An 18,659-nucleotide genomic window follows, 5' to 3' on the forward strand; every position below is an offset into this window, starting at 1 on the left:
TCTTTTGTTAGTTGTTCCTGTCCACTTTGCAAGCAGTATAATGGTATGTCACAAGTTGATTCATACAGTGTGTCAAATGTTAAAAATAAAAGGTCATAACATCATGTTGAAATGTAGAAGACGAAGATGATAATGATGATGATGATAAAAAAAGGAAGAAGAAAAAAGAAAGAAACGGAAAATGAAAAAACAACAAGAAAGAAGAAAAACAGAAAAAAGATGAACATCAAAAAACAGGAGCTACAAATATGGAAAAATGAAAAACAGTAAAAAAAAAAGAAAAAAAGAGGAAAAAAGGAAGAACAAAGAAGTTGTTTTTTTTTCCATGAGACAGCAGTTATTTGACCAGATGTTACAGTTTTATGTGATGTTGCTGAGGTACTGGCAACTGACAGCAGCCAGAGAAGTTCATATCAGTTATATGTGTCATTGCAATAGTCTGCATTTATTTTGGAGTTGTACATGCATTGGCAATAGATGCCATAACTTACGTGGCTCCAGATTTTTCACTTGTGCCATGAGCAGTCTTAATTGGGAGTGTCACAGCAATAGTAAGTAAATGTTTAATGGAGGAAGTAAAAAGATTACAAACCAAATTGTCAAATAGCATTTGTTTTAAAAGTTTCTCTTCAAGATGGTCGATAGACCAGCAACTTTTGGGCAAACTCCTTCAGGGCAACAAGAGTTGAATAAACATACTCTGTACAATACTTCTTGGAAACGCACCAACAAGAATATCTGCAGTCGATATTAAAATTCAGGAGATGAAGTTTGAAGCAGAACTAACAGGATTAAAAGTGAAAGCAACCGGAAAGTGATGCAGAATATCGAGGAACGTTTCATGAATCCAAACTGTCAATGCTGCAGGAGTTTACACAGATAAAAGCCGGGAGGCAGTATGTGTGCGTCTTTAGGCGAGAAGGTCTTTAGGGGGGCGCCACACTTACCTGAAATGTTTTTGCACCAACATGGAGAAGCTGTAATCTACATAAGATCATGGCGCATACACACACCAACATCTCTCCGAGCGTTCCCAACCCTCCCGCTAGGATTGAAATGTCTCCTGCTAAATTATCTCCTCCTTTCTTTCAAGATTTTTTTTCTTCTCTCCACTCAGACTTCTGGACCAGAACCAGAGCAGATCCGCCCGCTGTGAGCCATTTATGATTCATTTGTTATTCACGCTGCAGGCATGGTGCAGAGAGGAATGTGAATGAAGGAGTTCCGGGATGCTGATGTATTGTAACCTGATAGTTGTGTATGTGCATATCGATTAGAGGAGCAGATGTAACATCTCAATTGTGACCGCATCCATGACCTCCAGTTTTAACTCAACATCTACACACCAAAAATGACAAAAGGAAATTTAATTATAACCTGAATCTGATTTTAATGTCAGAGACTGCATTTGACCTTTGATAGGTCAAATCCGGAAGCCAAATCTGGCCTGGCAAGTGATTTTATTTTATTTTATTTTATTTTATTTTGTTTTACAACCAATTTTTGTTGGTTCTTCATTACATTATTACCAGCTTTCTTTGAAAATAACATTCTAATTATGAACAAATAAATAAATAAAGAATAATAATAATAATAATAATAATAAATAACATAAACCCTGTGAATAATGCTGTAACCTTCCACCAAAATGTTTTATTTAAGCAATATTTCCAGCCAAAATGAGTCTTCCAACCTGGGCTTTCTTTCCCGTAGAGCATCCAGTGCAAGACCACCAGACGACATTTCCTCCCACAGCTCTCCCACATGATGAACAGCGGTTGTGCTTTCTACTTTCTGACCAAACTGCTTCATTCTTAATGTAAAATACACTTTAATATTTTAGCCATACTGAAATGGTGTTGTTTTCCTGTGCTGTGTCACAAACACCTGTCTATTCTAGCTGAGTGCGATGACTGGAGCTATCCCTTGAAACCCCTTAACACTTAACTGAAACTCAGGAATATGTGTTTTTCTTCATTTTCTGTTGGTGAAGGTGGAAAGCAAATCACACAGGTGTGTGCTCCTCACCTCCTTTCCCAGGGGCATGCCACTGCCCAGTGCGCAGGTGAGGCCGATGACTTTCGCCACAAAGGTCTTAAAGGTGAGGTACTCCTTCAGCACGACTCCTCGCAGGATGGTCTTCATTTCCGGAATACCTGAACCTGCCATGTCACACACATTTCAAATACATGATTTGAGTGATCAGAGCAGATAAGAGTTGTTTGGTATTTCAAGACAAGACATTGCAATCCCTCACAAACATTCCACTTTTCAACAGTTTCTTTCACTCAGTAACAAAGAGATAGTGCCAAAACTAGCAGCGAGACCCTATTAAAAGTTATCTAATGAAATAGCAGTTCAATAGTGAATTAATTGCATTTTAATATTTGACGCCAGAGTAATCAAATTTAAGTTGAATCCGTACACAAAGACTTAAAAATCAGAGTGGAAGCACTCTAGTGATAGCTTTAAACTTTAAATTTTGTCAAGATGGATGTTTTGGTTATGACATCACCTAGAATTAGTGCACTGAAAAATGTTGCCGGAGAAAGAAAGTGATTCATCTTTTCTTATATGGATTAATTAATCAAAGTTGTCTGCATTAATCTGATCCTAATAAATCTCTATGAATTTCAGCGCCATGTATAAGATACCATTTTTGACAAGACATTGATTTTGTTTGCTTCCCTCATGAAGGGACATATTTATCTTTGCCAGATAAAAAAAAACTTCAGAGTTTATATGTAATCTCACTTTCTGTCCATGGCCTTGCCAGATGGCCACCACCTTAGAAAGAATTATTCTTATCACCAAATTAAACACAACAATACACAGCAAGACGCCTTCAGCTTGAAGGAAATTGTCAATATTATTTCAAACTAGTTTTTTTTGTTTTGTTTTATTTTTTGGACTTGATGTTTTTCAATCCAAGCAAACCGAAGAAATGTCAGTCTCTCTGCCAGGCGTGATGATGTGAGTCTGAGGAGCTGGCACCACACCATGGTAGTACTATGAGGACAGAGGAGGATTGCAATCTTGGGGCTAAAACTGTAATTCAGGAAGGATGCAGAGGTGTGAATCAACGGTGGAAAGAGGCTTCTCGGATTCTCGGGAGCACTCTCGTCTATTCCAACTTTGTTACAGAGAGTGACAGTGAGGGTCGAGCAGCCAAAATGATTTCCGACAGGTCGACGTGCGGCAGGACGGAGCACCGCTGGGACGAGATTGTGCTACGGTTTATAGTTCTATCACACACTGGTGGCTGACAGAGAAGCAGACGGGTCTTCAGGGAACAAGTCTGCAGAGACGACTGCGACAATTACAGAGCGTCACTCTACAGTTTCACTGTAGCAACAAGCATTTAAGCGCACAGCGGGAAGCGTTCATGGTAGCAGAGAAAGATGACATCGCTAAGAACAATATTATTTTAGATGAAGAAATTAAGTGAGGATTCAGTTCAGTGGCTTCTGAGTCAAACTTCATTCAGACATGTCATACTCCAGTGTGGTGTTTCAAGTGGGTCGACCATACCGACAGCCTGCGGGGCAAGGATCTGGGTGAAGCCAGCTGAGAAGGTGATGAGAACAACAGGGTAAGTGACCCAGGCCAGATACTGCAGGAAGACGTTGCTGTCCAGACCCCCGTACATCCACTTCTGTGCTGTGAACACACAACAATAGGAGAGAGATAAAACACAGTTCCATCAGTCAGCAACACACAAAAACGGGAGAGACTGAAAAGGAACGCAGGCTAACTTCTCGGACAGTGATTCTTAACCACAGGGCTTTTTTGTTTTACACCTCTGGGCTGTGCGACGCTCAGTTTTAATACACTTATACCACCAAATATGGTGGCAGTAGTGTGTCATTGAATGGACTTGACAGCTGCAAATTTGTGATAGTTACCAAGCATGGGGAAGTTCTTGAAAAGAAAAAAATTATAAAGAAAGTGATGGCACCTCAACAGTAAAAAACGTTCATGAAAGCACCTGTTTTAAAAATTAATTAGAACATTTTATGGCGATACTTTCTTTTCCACTTTACTTGTCTTTTTTTGTTTATTTACGAAAAAAGATATTTAGACGTTTTATGAAATTAATTTTATTCAGAATTTTATTCATGATTTATTCATCATACAGTTTTTCCAATTTTCTCATCAATTTGCATCAATGTTTTATTTTCCTTCTTATTTTCTTTAGTAAATTTGATGGACATGACTTGCACCTGGTTCCGCTGCTGGTTGGACTTTCCCGTGACAAATATCTTAGCGCTGATCACATGGTTTCATGTCATTTAAGAAGGTTTTGGTTGGTTATTGAACACAAATGAAATCATCAATTTTGAAATCAGAAAGCAGTAATGAATCAGTTCTATTTCTTGAATGGGTTTCATCGTAAGTTGTTTTTTGAGTATTTACAGTAATGAATGAATTAATGAAATTCTACTTCTTAACCCCTATTGAGTGACCACCTTCCCCGGACGTCTCACCTTGTAGGCAGATGGCGATGCAGAAGTCCACCACCCAGCTGACCAGAGCCATGAGGAGTCCCAGCATGATGAGGAAGATCCAGTCCTCCCCAACCCGAGAGATCAGGAACTTCTGACAGCGGACCGTGCAGACTACAAGGAGAGAGCAGACAGGAACATGGAGTGAAGTAGGCGCTCATAACCCAGCAGCTGAGACACCCTGCTTCATCTGATGTTCATGAGAAAAGTCCAGCAAGGTGGATTTCACTACAGCCATTAGCCTATAGATTTATTATTGCATTTAGTATGATTCCTTTATTAACTTCCTCTTCCTTTTTTTTCATACAGTAACACTGACAGGTCATTTCTATGATGATACGGCATATTTAGCAGACCTTTTCTCATTAACTTCACAGCACATTTTTCCATTTACCTAATAATACTTTTATGACACTGTATACACACATATTCTTGCACAAATATTTCACCATAAATAGCAAATATACAACACATGAATACTAGCTCATGGTGCCAGATTATTTTCTAATTTCTGTAATTATAGTAAATTGTAAAACACCAAGTGAAATAGTAACAGCTGTATTCCTTGCATAATTCAGAGATCCTTTTTTCAACCAAAAGGTATAAGGCAGGTATAATAGTCAATTTTCTTGATGGATTAGAGCATCATAATTCAAGACTGGTAGACTTCATTAGACATATTTTCCAAAAAAGATGTGTTATTAATACATTGGTATTATGCATCAGGGAAGGGGGCAAGCGAGTGACAAGACATGACCAGCAAAGGTTAACGTTACTGTTAAACAAAGAAGCCGGACTGTTGATGTATACACGCAACGTCAATCACAAACAAGCTGTTTCTACTCACCTCAGTGAGCCAGCCTCACTTTAACACGGCGACAGGAGCCAGTGCCAGGTTCACATGCATGATATAATCAGCTTCAATTTGAAGGAAACAGTACAGAGGTTTCTCATTTTTAATGTTTGTAGTTGTCACCACTTCTGCTCACTTTCTCTCTCCCGGGAGGTTACAGACTTTAACATGTCGCAGAAACCGAAAGTCATTGTGAATTACTATAGGTATTCTTGTAGATAAATTGAGCTATTATATTGCTCTGTATTAATTACAGAGGGTATCAACCACATGCAGCTTTTCAGCCACTCCATTCTCTGGTTTCTTTCCTGTTGTTAAACCACATTTGGGTTGTATAATTACTCACCTTGGAAAAGCCATTGAGCGCAAGGTTTTCCCTTTGGAACGGAAAAATCAATATTCATTTCTTATTTTCTATAACTATACATTATTGAATGAATCAATAATGTGAATTTGTATGTTTAAAAATAGCCATAATGCTTAGCGATAGTGATGGGCTGACGAAGCTTCATGAAGTGTCCTTGTTTTCAGAGCTCACTAGATGGCACACTCTGCCCTAAAACCTTTGGATTTGAACAACCATTTCAACGGGATCTCAACATTTTCAACCAAGACCGCCACCCACTGAGCTCTAAAAATTAAGACACTGTTTCATGAAGCCTCAACAGCACATCACTACTTGGCAGCGTTGTTCGTGTGCTGGGCAACAGAAGATAAAGATGTTTGAGTGATGTAAGACGACGGGAAGAATAATGCCAGAAAACAATTTTAGATCAAGTCCCACATTCCTCAATCAACACCCTCAGCAGCGTCTTATACACCTACTCTGACTAAAACAGACAGATAGTAAGCAGGCCTCTGTGTGTGTATATTTTGAAAGGATGGTCAAAATAACTGGGTCATTATAATTATATTTAAGTTTGATTCAGAGTCCTGAAAACCATGTGTTTTGGATGGTTTGGTTTAGGGTGAGAGGCTGAGGAAAGCATTATGGCAATGAGAAACCTTACGATGTGCCTACAAGGATAGAAAGTGTGATAGAAGTGTGTGTGTGTGTGTGTGTGTGTGTGTGACAGTGGCTCTGCGTCATCAAAACAGTAGGCTATCAATGTTCCTGGACGCCTCTGTCACCCAGTGTGTGTGTGTATGTGTTTGTGTGTTTGTGTGTGTGTGTGTGTGTGTGTGTGTCAGGCTCGAGCACCATGCAATACCGGCACAGACCCGTATAACAAAGTTAAAAATCCCGACACACACAAACACCTAGCAGACTGGTTGCTGTCTTTATTCTTCATGGCATGCAATAAGCAGCAAGCTCGCTCTAACTTACCCTCTCTCCCCTTTCCTCCCTGATCCCATCATCCCTCGCTCCATCTCAGTCTTCTCCAGCCTCTGCTGCTAATCACATCCAACCCCTGACTCTTCCTCTCATCTACTCGTCTGCCTCTCAGGCCTTATCTTCTGCCCTACACTCCTCCTTTCCTCAGCACTCTCACCTCTCAATCCTCCTTTATCACTTCTGTTTATTCCTACTTGTTCACTTTTGCGCTCTCTCTCTCTCTGCGGCGAGACACATCATGCCCACATACAGAACCTCACCATGGCTAATTTAGGTTGCCTTGGCGACGCTGCAAATCGACGTCCGGCCGTGGCATTCACAGACCATCTTGCTTTGATCAACAACTCTATAAATTCTCGAGGTTGTTAATGTTGTGGCAAAGTTACACTGGAGGGATTCGACTTGGTGCAAACTTCATATGAACTATATAGACTTTCTCAATTCAATTCTCAATTCAATGAATAACAAACAGATGAAACCCGCAAGGTAAACTTTACTCATCACAAACACCGGAATGTTGCCTTATACCCAGACAGACCGCTCCTCTTGTCATCGACTACATGTCCAGGGAAGGAGTATCTGGTTAGCCGCTTTGTAGCACTCAAATTTGGTGCAGTAATCCCAGGTCAAGTGTCTTGTTTGAACATTTTGTTTGAGTCTGTGGGACTGAATGTTTACTTTGTGATAATTATTGAGCCATACTTTTACCTCAGAGATGAGGTTTAAGGACAGCTCTGACTGTGAACCTTATTGTGGATAAAAGGGGTCTGTTTTTGTCTTTCAATAAAACTATCGGTTAGTTGGAAATGTAGGCTCGATTTGACTTTGGTGGTGTTTTGAAGGTTTATTTGGACTTTCTTGGTCTTGACTTGCTCCCTGGTTTGTTGGCCTGGACTATAAAACGCAATGCACATGGGTGGAAAATATGTTTTCGCACAGAAAAAAAAAATTACTCAAGTCGAACTTCTGATGTTTCGGCTTTGTTTGCAGGAATGTGGAGGTTCGCACCAATCAGCCTTGTCTTTCCACGTTATCTAGAAACAGACTTTTGCATATAAATAAGATGGGATATCTTTAAATGCCATTTTGGTCATGAGGAGGGCTCACTAACCCTTGCCTAGGACCCAGTGTGCGAAGCAACAGACCGCAGCACTAAAGAAGCTGCAATAAAATGGCAGCCCAGTTTCATCGGACAAAAAAAACAAGATATAAATCTTCTTACTTAAAGTGATGGACATTTTAATAACTAAACATGATGTGCGTTACAGACTCAAAGAATCATCAACCTGACTCTCTTTATCACTAAAAACACCAAAAAGTAAAGTCACTACCGAGGCAGATTCTGTGTCAAAACCCTATCTGCTCTATGTGTCCGTAAGGTGGGAAGGAGTGTTCCATTAAAGCCGTCACTCATAGCACAGTCACACCTACGAGCCCGATCTCGGTCCACGTGCCGCCACATCTATTATGGCTGCGCACGTAGAAAGTAGAGATTCAATTAGAAAAGCCTGACTGTGTTTAAGAGCAGCAGCTTAATTCTGTTACAGTTAATGAAGGCAAATCTGATGCAGCATCAACCTGCAAAGGTGAGGTCACATGGGCACTTTGATATGACTGACATTTAAAATAAAAATGTGGTGAATGCAAAAGGAAAAGTGATGTTAGTCTGCCTATGTACAGTAATAGAAGAAAAGCTGGCCAAGTACCTTGGTGTATATGAACTAGACGGAGATGAGAACTTAGCATATTTGAAAAGCTGGTTTTAAAGAGTGTAGTGGTTGGCATTAAAAAGCAAATAAAGGAGGGTTGCTTCAACAGTCGCCAGGGTAGTGACTTAGTCACTCCAGAGTAAAATAGAAGAGTTATGTAAGAGATGCAACCAACAAGCTTGTGTGAATGCCTCCTCTGGTATTTGAAATGGACGTCCCTGTTCTCCTCCGCCTCGCTCCTGACTGGTTCATTCATTAATCTAGCCCACTCCTCCGCTCCTTCCTTTATGTTGATGTTTTCTCTATGCTAATGAGATGTTAGAGGAGGTGATGTTTATGTAAATTCGCCATAACGGCGCCGGCGTCAGTCTCAGACCAGAAAGCAAAGCGCAGCGACTCGATCACTCAGTTCGCTAATCAAGTTGTGGCGGCGGTGACACCCGTCTTATGGCGCTAGTACAATGTCTGCTTAATGAGGTGTAATGCTGGGAACGCACACACACCCACGCGCGCAAAACAACACAGTGCCCAAGTTGAAAACAGCCCCTGCGATTCCCTTTAATGGCATCCGGAGTGTGTGATGTATATTTAACATTTCTGTTGGGAGCACTGCTGCGCCCCAAATGCTCAATGGTGATACTTCGCTGCAATTAAAGGCAATTCAGGGAGAAGAGAGCAAGAGACAAGTCCGATATCATCAAGTGGACTTAAACAAGTGGGTTCTATTTGAGGAGGAGGCTCTACTCTTCGCATACAAGAAGAGTAATGAGCTGCAGATCGGAAAGTGAAAAATGAGAATGCATTTTTTTTAATCTATAACTTCATTATTTATTTCACAAAGTAGTTTTCAAGAGGCTCCTGGTCTGTATGAAGGAGATCTTGGTCAGCCAGGCAATGCTAGAAAGACAGGGTTAACTAAGAGCTGATAGAAAGTTTCATGCACATTTAAACTTGGACACGTATCTTATTAGTTACTGTAGTCGAACTTGTGTTTTCACTATCTCTGTTTTGATGACAATATTTTTTACAATTGACTGAGTGAAGACTTTGGGTATAAGCCAAGTACCCTTAAAACTAGGTACGCCCCTATGGATCGATCACCGATCATGATTGGCCGATTTCAGTGTGAATGGTGAATGTCAATCTCTACCTGTCACTGCAGATCACAACAACTGATCACGTATGACAGCCGGCGCTCTGATGAAACCCCGATGGTTGTAACGTGTCCGCTCCTCCATCCATGCTGCTCACCCGGCAGCAGCACGTCTGCTGTGGAGGTTCTTTCAATCTGTCATTGAAAGTTTACGTTTGTGCAGCGCAGGCACGGGAAAACTAAACAACCCAGCACTCAACTGAGCACAGAGAGTTTTCGGGGCCCATGGAAATATTTCACGGACAGGTCTCTAGAGATTCACCAAACTGTGACGTCTCACCTTGAATTCTGCAAGGTTTGTGTATTTTTTTGCCTCCTTATGTACTGGGCTTATGTACGTATAAAATATATTTTTCTTTTTAAATTTCATGTGCGCATCTTATATTCAGGTGCGCTCAATAAAAAAAATACAGTGCTTTTTTTTGTTTACACAGAAATTGGTCTTTTACAGCAAATCTTGAAAACATTTTTTTTAATCTAGTCTGCGATTTTTCAATATTTTCAATATTTTAATTACAATTTTTTTACACATTTTTACATACACTATATATATTCCACCAACAGCTTTTGAGGGAAAAAAAATCCAGTTTTGAATCTGAGCACGATCTCAGGCATTTCTCTTAAAATAATACGTGACGGTTGTATTGTATTGTTCATTAGATTAATAGACCGAGCGAGAGGAAACGCAATTGAACACATTCATCCACCAAACTACAGGGTAGATTTCTCCATTACCATGATTTGTTAAGAGGAGCCGCCGCCGCTAATAAAGATGTCTGTGTGCTCATTTTAGTCCTCCTGTATTAAGAGAGAAGACAATCAATACGAGGACGTAATTACGTAATCTGTCATGAACAGATGAGGGTTTTAGATCTTTTACAAGAGCTTTGCTATAAAACCTTTAACCACCGTACATAAGAAGACTTTTTAGGATACTTGATAAATGTGGATATTAAAACATGTCCAACTAGTGGGCAGAGATTAACGGAATGCCAGAAGTAAATTTGGATTGAAGGCTTATGTAGTTTTGCCATGTTCTTCTCCGAAAAACAACACTGATGATTGGAATTAAAGAACATTAAGTTGTATGAATAACTTGATGTGATTATGAATGCATGTGGATGTGTTTATCCTGACACAGGGGAGCAGTAAGCTGTTTCATTTCCTGGATGAAAGCCTGGTGAACAGAAAAGCCAAGGGACCTGCTGCCTGCATCACTCCCCTCTTTCTCTCTCGTTGCACCGGCATCCATTCATTTCATCGCTGCAATCCTCAGACCTTTGCCATGCTCTGCCCTGCTTTTTTTTCCAATTCTATTCCCTCCTCTCTGCAGTTATTTCCTCCCTCTCCCCCACCTCTGACATTAGCTTCCCACCTCCCTCTCCTTTAAACCAGCCTTCCATTTCCGCTCCTTTCATTTATTTTACTCTCCTTGGCTCCTACTCCCCTCCGACACACACAAACATGCAGCCCGTCCCAACCACTCGCTGCAGAGTCAGCACTTCCGTTCTGCAATCCTCTGCAGACACACAAGCGCACTCATTTACACTTTTGTACCGTGATGCATACGCCACATCCAATTTCAGGGCATTTCAAACCAACATGGCAATCGTTTATGATGACAGCAACATAGGCTCGCACAAACTACACATTCTCTCTTTTTCTGTGTTTGTATGGGAACCACAACTTATTGAAGGTGTCCAGAAACACCGCCGTCTTTCCACACTACAGTTGATGAAAGAGGTACATTATCATCATTTGGTTAGACGCATGTGGGATGGGGTGCGTGTGTGTGTGTGGATGGGTGTGCACTGCGATGGAACATTTGTCTCTTCTTAAGCAGTAGCGAGAAGAGAGCTATTGTTCATCTTGGTTGTCTACAGCTTGCACTTCCTAATCAAGACCATTCATCTTTCCTATCTCACACGCACACACACGCCTGCACACAGTTTAGATCAAGACACACATAAAAACCCACACGGCATGCGACTGCAGCCTGCCTGTACACCACGGCATCACAAAATTTAGACCCTCCCCAACACCATATTTGTATGGAGACAAAAAAATTTAAATAATACAAGTAAAAACGTCATACAGAGCAGCAGGATGAAAAGAGGCGGGAAATTAAAATATACACATTTCACATTGATTTGAAATATCTGAGATCACTTAGGAACCCATACAATATATAACTACACTTCTGATTATTATAGCAATTACCAGTAGAGTTTGCATTCTATTATATGATACTTTTCAAGATCAAACTTCATTTTTGGAGAAACACTGGGATTATATGGGGCACACTAGGGAGCCTAAGTCTGCGCCCCTGCCCGGTCAGGCCTGATGGGACCTGAGTTTGGATGGTTATTTTCTGGTCCACTTTGCCTCATTCCCTGAATCACACATACGCTGCACCTCAATTTAAATGATAAATCATGATGTCACCTAAGACTAATTTGGTGTGTAATTTATTATTTATTTGCCTGTGAAAATATGTCGCAGCAGGATCTTTTTTTCCCCTGATCAAAACAGAAGGTAAAAATGTGTTTTCTTGTCAGCACAACACTGGCTGCACCATTTTCCCGCTGACCAGAGGACGAGGAGGAAGTGGCTGAAACCCATCAGGTGAGTGACTTCAGCCCAGGCTAAATCAAATGTGAAAAGACCACAGCTTAGAGTGCTGGGAACTTTTTTCTGCCATTCACCATTTTCTGCCCGCTCCTGTCAGAGCTTGACAGTGACCTTATTTTTCTTGTGCATTGTAGTTTGCGCTGACATATCACATAAAACCTTAAGTAACCTTTGCTGCCGGTCGAAATTCAGTGCTCTTGCAGCATCAAAATGTATCTGTCAGATTCACATACGTCATATGTAAGAGCTACAGCATATTTCAAGCTAGATAACAAAAAAAAACTTTCATCTCTCAATTGACTTTCATACCCATGAGGCGGAAGTGGAAGTTAAACAATCCGATCAAATAGTTTTGTTATTGCAACTTTTTATCCCTTCACATTTCACGTTTGAAGCTTGCTTTAAAGCTGACAACTACCGAGTTTGGACTAAACAAGCTTCCATAACAACAAAAGTTTCCCAAAGCCAAGCGACACGTGAAAGACACTGGATTATTTGCGGGAACACTTGATGGCAGCAAGTTAAGGATTAATAGTGCAGCCACATTAGCTTCAGCAGAATGCACGATATTAATATGGGAGGGAGTCTGGGTAATTAATTGCGTTTGTTGACTTGTTTACCAGAAATAAAGTCCTGGGCTGGGGCTTCCAGAACATAAGGGTAGCCCGACCCTGGAGGACAGATAAACCAGAGAACAGCGTTAAAAAAACAAGCAAACATTTGTTTGTCAGATGGAAATCCATTCTACGCGCCATTCCTCAACCCATCATTCATCTTCAACTACTTTTCTGCCCCTATAATGTGTTAAAGAAGAAACAAACATTTATTTTACTGCCTAACATTATTAGTTCATGATTGATGCTGTTTGGCGTGAACTGGGCGGCTGAACAAATGACAGCGCAATGGAAGAGAGAGCCGAGGAGAGAAGTGATCGGAGAATGCAAATCCCTTCGGTGCTGCACTAGTGGCGATGAGATGATGAGGTGGTGGAGTAATAGAGTGAGTGATAACTGATGAGGAAATATCAGCAAATTTATACTAGAGCTGTTCATCAAGCATTATCCACTCCTCTCCTTAGAGTTCTTCCATACCGACCGAATTCTTTGAAGCCGGCCCCACTGTAAAAGAGGAACTCCAACTTTGGCATCATGAATTTATTGATTATTGACGTTATTTGAAAGGTTTAACCAACCCAGACCACTTGACACCACACTAACTCAGGACCTCCATACTCCAGACCAACCACCCGGACAACTGCTGCAACAATTGGTTTGCAAAGACCTTCTTTGGACTTAAATTGGAATTTCAGTGATGGCAATTTAAGTGCATTGCTGTACCATCCACAACCACCGCCTCTACTTGGAGCCCCACATTGCTAGGATCAGCGCACACAACTCCAGCCTAGTTCTATTCCCCAGCCATGCCAACCACCACCCAGGATTCTTGGGTTACACTGGAACTCTGTATACAACAGTGCGTTCCAGATCCACTCATTCTCCAGCAGCTCTGCACAGCCATTGAAGAGGAGTGGACCAACGTTTCACAGACCACAAGCTGATCAACTCTATGAAGGGAAGGAGATGTTCAGTACTGTGTGAGCCAAATGGGGGTCACACACTAGATACTGACTGGTCTTCTGACCCCCCAAAAAACTGCACATCATACAGATGTCTTTTATTGCAACCATTAAAGCGTATGTGTGTGTGTCTCCATCTCAGTAACTTGGATGAATTCTCTTGGTGAAAAAGGGCACACAAAGACAGATTTGTGAACTGCATTTGAGAGGTACTGGCCATTTGAAAAAAGCCTTAGATCATTGAGTTCAGCTCTAGAAAAATAGGAGCGAAAGCAAGTGTTTCTATTTTTGTTCAGTTCATAATCACCAGCTTTAAATGGCCACTGGCCCTTAATTAATTAGACAAATTTGGGGCTGTTGGGTTACATTATGTGCATGTATTCCTTAATGAAAAAAGATTTGGACAGAAAGCAGGATTAAGCACCTGGTAAGGGAAATTGAGATGAATTAATAACACAACTATTATTACACTCTGGCCAGCAGCGCTGCTAACGTTGGCTTCACCATTTGTGAGACACTGCTCTGTCATATCAAAAACAAACATTTATGTTCCATGTCAAATAAAGCTTCACTGACTTAAATTGTGGCTGCTTTTCTGTCGAGGACAAGGGTCATCATCAGCCAGTTTGATGGCGTTTTGTTCTGTGTTATACCGTAGAGAGACACATTTCTACCAGGCCAGGACTTTCTATTTGAAAGTGTCGGCTGCGTACTGGCAGGGATCTTGTGATACGATATGTATCCCCATACAGGAATGGTGATAAAACACATGGCGACATATTGCGATACAAACCATAATTTTAAGCAGGGGAATTAGATAATGCAGTACAATGTTATGGGCAAATTTAATTTAAAGGTAAAAAAAAAAAAAATATATATATATATATACATACATATATATATATACATATATATATATATAGTTACAATTAGGGACGCTCCAGTCAGGACCAACTGAAAAACATTTAATTTGATGTGAGACATCTCTGGTGAATCGATAGAGACTGTGCTATGTCCGTGAAATATTTACATACTGTAGCGGGACTCCGAGACAGAGAGCACTGCACGAATGCAAAATCATTCTTAGAGGCTGCATTTAATATCCGCACTATAACACTGGCTTTTACTCACATTACGTCTCTGATCCAAGTCCCTCAACTTTGAACGTCCTACAATACTTCAGAACTTTTTTGGCGGGAAATTGCCATTTATTTGTACAACAACAAAAACAAAAAAAACAGATCAATTTTTTTTCCCTAGGGAGCTGGAGCTCAAAAGCTACCATTGCTTTTCACACATTTGTGAGTACAACTTTACCACAAAAGCCAAACGTTCTATCCCGCATACATACAAGACTCTTTGTGTATATAGTGATCCACCCAGACACACAACACCAGAAAAGGGGAATTGATTATTAGCATGATATTTAACAGAGTATGATAACATTTGACAACAATTGGGGATTGTAACTAAACACACGGGCGGGGAACAGGGACACACATTGGTGCACCAGAGCAGAGTAGCTGGTTCCAATCCGAGTAAAAGAGTCCTTTTTTCAGCTTCCTTGCGATGACTTTACTGATCGGGGAAAAGGTTCAGTGATATATTTGGAACTAATGAAACTGTCTCTGATCAATGAATCATTAACAAGTGTTGCTACATGCCTGGCAAACATAGCTGATGCTGTAGAGGCTTCACATTACCCCAGACAATTAATAAAATTCAGACAAGAATGACAGCTAAGTTGAATAATGTGCACTTAAAAGGCGCCAAATTAGTTTCTCGTAGATGCAGAGGTTTAAAACGAGAGTAAAGAAACAATCAAATTCCGCTTGCTCAAGTCCAGGAGCGAATATTTATCTGTAATGTATGGAAGATACGCGAGCTGTGAATTGGTTCTGGGCTGTGATGATTAGAGAGTAATAACTCAGAACCACTGAGCACGGATGGAACTGAGGCCGGAAGAGAGATGCACAAACCCCTACTCACACACTTCACATTATACCCGGTAGGGAGGAGGGGGGTGGAGGAGGTGGTGATGGATTGCTGGCAGGAGGAGATGTGAAGAGAGCGGAATGAACGGACGCAGAGGAAGAGCAGAGCAAAGGACTGTTGTGGGTATTGATGGAAGATGGAGACAAGAAAAGGAAACCGGAGGAGATTTGGGAGAAAAGTTGGGTGAAAAGGTAAAAAAAAAAAAAAGATAAGGGTGCACTCAAGGCTGTGACGAAATATTCCAGAATATAAAAACAGGAAAAGGTGAAATTAAACGAGCTGAGAACTTGAAGAACATGCAGCGAGGCTGAAATTCGAGCATAAATGAGGGGAATGAACGGGGTGCCAGCTCTCGCCTTTGGTGTTTAATAACCATTGATTTTACAGTGAAGGGAGCCAGCCAGAAAAGCCTCATGCTGATATCACAATCTGAGCGTATAAAAATGAAACGCTACATTAATAAAACTTTGGCCCCGCATCACACGGTAGCAGCTGCGGTCGAAATTATCGATGCGAAGCTTAACCATCGATATCACGGATGTGAAGTACAGCTATATTGATTTGGAGTTGGAGGTATAAAATAGGACATTAAAAAGTCTCAACTTGAATTCAACTTGTATTCAGACACTTTAGTATCCAGTAGCACTGAAAAATGGCCATTATCTTGTGTGTCACAAGCAACGGACTGAATGGGCATATTCCATTCTTACATTAGCAAATGTGACAAAACAGACAGTAACCAGACAGCAGACTAGACATCATGTGACATCATGTACTGGTACACTTACATACAGTTCTGCGACCCCAGTGGTATACATAATCTCAGCATTTCATTCTGTAGCTTCAAAATCGTGTAGTAATCGGCACCATGCCTAGTGTGACTAACATTTTTCCTCAGTTGTACTTGTGAACTTGCCATTGTCCAGGTTAAATAATAATAATAATAATCCTACCACAAGTACACTGTTTCTCTCGTACGTCTGTGAATGAACTTACAGTCATGGAGGCATAAACTCTAAAAGGTGTATGCGCCTTGCGGTTTCCCGGAGGTTTTCACCTGGCAACCTGATGCACCAGCAAATCACTGTGCAGATTGGCAGGGGAAAACGGTTGTCCAGGAGCTGCAGTTAACCTGGGAGGCAAAGGGGGGCGTTATAGCTCTTTCACATCTAGAAGCAGTTGGTGTCATTGAGCCCTTCTTCTTCAACAACCTTCCCACATCACAGTGAGAGCACATTGTTGCTTAAAACAAGGTAAAATTGCAAAATGTATTCAGTAGCACAATAGAAAGCCTTAGCAGACCACTTTCATTTGGGATCGGACTTAACAGTGGCCCAAGGATCCAGACATGGAAAATCATGGGACCCTAAGCTCAGCTTGCCACAGAGTTCACAAGAACAATGGACGAACAAAGACTTTCAAGGAGCTCCAGATGTAGAGATGAACTGGCTTTCGGACACTAGAACGACTGAGCATGTTAAACTTCACTCGCAAAGGTGCAGTATGCATCAGCATCACTGACATTCAAGGGAGATGGATAAGAAAGCAAACACTGTTAAGGATTGTTGGACATGCTGGAGAATGTAAAAGGCCAGCACAGGCAGGCGTTTACCACATGGAAAACTGAGTAGCCAGGTGATAAGTTTCCTTGAGGTCTGGCTAGATATCGCAGTAGCAAGGAGTTTTTCACGTGCTTGGTCTTGAGCAGTCACTGACATGCTTTGTTTTGGAGGTTCGGAAGCTCACCACATTTGGGTACAGTCAGTCAAGAGTTGTGAGAACAGTTGCTGATTAGTGTTGGCAAAAGTATTTGGAGGAGAAACACAGTCACTAAAATCCAAACACTCCTACACAAGACAGACGTATTCAGTGAAATCAAGGTAATGGCAAGACACAACCAGAGGACACGTTTAAAAAAGACTTCACGGGATTTGTGAAATCCTGTGATCCCTCTTTTCCTGTTGAATAATTTACTAGTTGACAGCACTGGCGCTCTCGTCCTATCACAACCCAGATATTATCGACTCGCCTTCATCCTTCTCCATCACCTTGTTGCATTTTTTAAACTCCACGAGTCGGCAGAGTAACTCAACCTGAATGCAGCATCACTCTTTAAAATGTCTCCCGGCTGATTCAGAAATGTGATGACTTTGGCAACCGCGAGTGAAAATGGGGCTGCTGGTGAAGACGGATTGCTGCTGCCAGGTGAGAAGACGAAAGTGTCTACAGAGGGGGCCGCAAAACCTGTCAGCCTGTGGAGTAAATATGGGGGTACAAAAAAGTTTGTGATGAAGTTGGCTCACCGAAGTTGGGTGAAACATATTAACAAGCCTGGTGTTTTGTTGCTGCTGCATTATTGTCAACCCGGGTGACGACTGTAACTTTCTTTCTACAAGGCCAAAATTTGTGCTCAAGGGAGAAACTCTGAACATTTATTTTCTGCTGACACTTCGATTATGCACCCCTACAAATCAGACTAAACCTTGAACACCAAAACGTGTTTGAAACTCACAACTTACTGTGTGGAGATACTATACATAGCTTCATTAAACAGTTTCACCACTTTATTTCCATAAATCTGGATTCAACTTTAACATATTAAACTTCAACAGATAAAGTTGGTGCATACACTAGTCAACCTATTCATTCATTTAAAAACACTGCTACAGTATCGGGTGATTTTCATGTTTTTAAAATACTACTATTAACATTTTTTTTCTTTTTTAAATTAATCAAATTTCTCATACTCGTATACTACAGTCCTGTCTTGATTCACGAGCTTTATTCATTCCATGTGAAATTACATTAAATCAAATCACTTGCCATTAAATGGTTCTGCAACCCCATTAAGAAAAAAGAAAAATATTACATTTTATACAGAGATTATGTCGCAAGATGAGG

The 18,659-nt window shown here is 40.9% G+C and overlaps 1 protein-coding gene across 12 annotated transcripts in view; it reads right to left on the reverse strand.

The window, feature by feature from the left end:
* LOC128763568 (chloride channel protein 2-like) overlaps positions 1-18,659 on the reverse strand; it is a 144,415-nt gene that overhangs the window by 56,602 nt on the left and 69,154 nt on the right. For 9 of the 12 annotated variants that reach the window (XR_008415662.1, XM_053872494.1, XM_053872502.1 and 6 more), the window contains exons 3-6: positions 12,808-12,858; positions 4,488-4,619; positions 3,532-3,660; positions 2,029-2,162 (exon numbers count right to left, since the gene is read on the reverse strand). Coding sequence is in view for 11 of the 12 variants with exons in the window: in XM_053872494.1 (XP_053728469.1) it covers positions 2,029-2,162; positions 3,532-3,660; positions 4,488-4,619; positions 12,808-12,858 (446 nt within the window). In the remaining variant the exon portion in view is untranslated. The remainder of the gene's footprint in view (positions 1-2,028; positions 2,163-3,531; positions 3,661-4,487; positions 4,620-12,807; positions 12,859-18,659) is intronic. The other 3 variants (XM_053872499.1, XM_053872497.1, XM_053872495.1) reach the window with 1 other exon arrangement.

The sequence above is a fragment of the Synchiropus splendidus genome, chromosome 8 (assembly GCF_027744825.2).
Source record: "Synchiropus splendidus isolate RoL2022-P1 chromosome 8, RoL_Sspl_1.0, whole genome shotgun sequence".
In the NCBI taxonomy this organism is placed as follows: Eukaryota; Metazoa; Chordata; class Actinopteri; order Syngnathiformes; family Callionymidae; genus Synchiropus; species Synchiropus splendidus.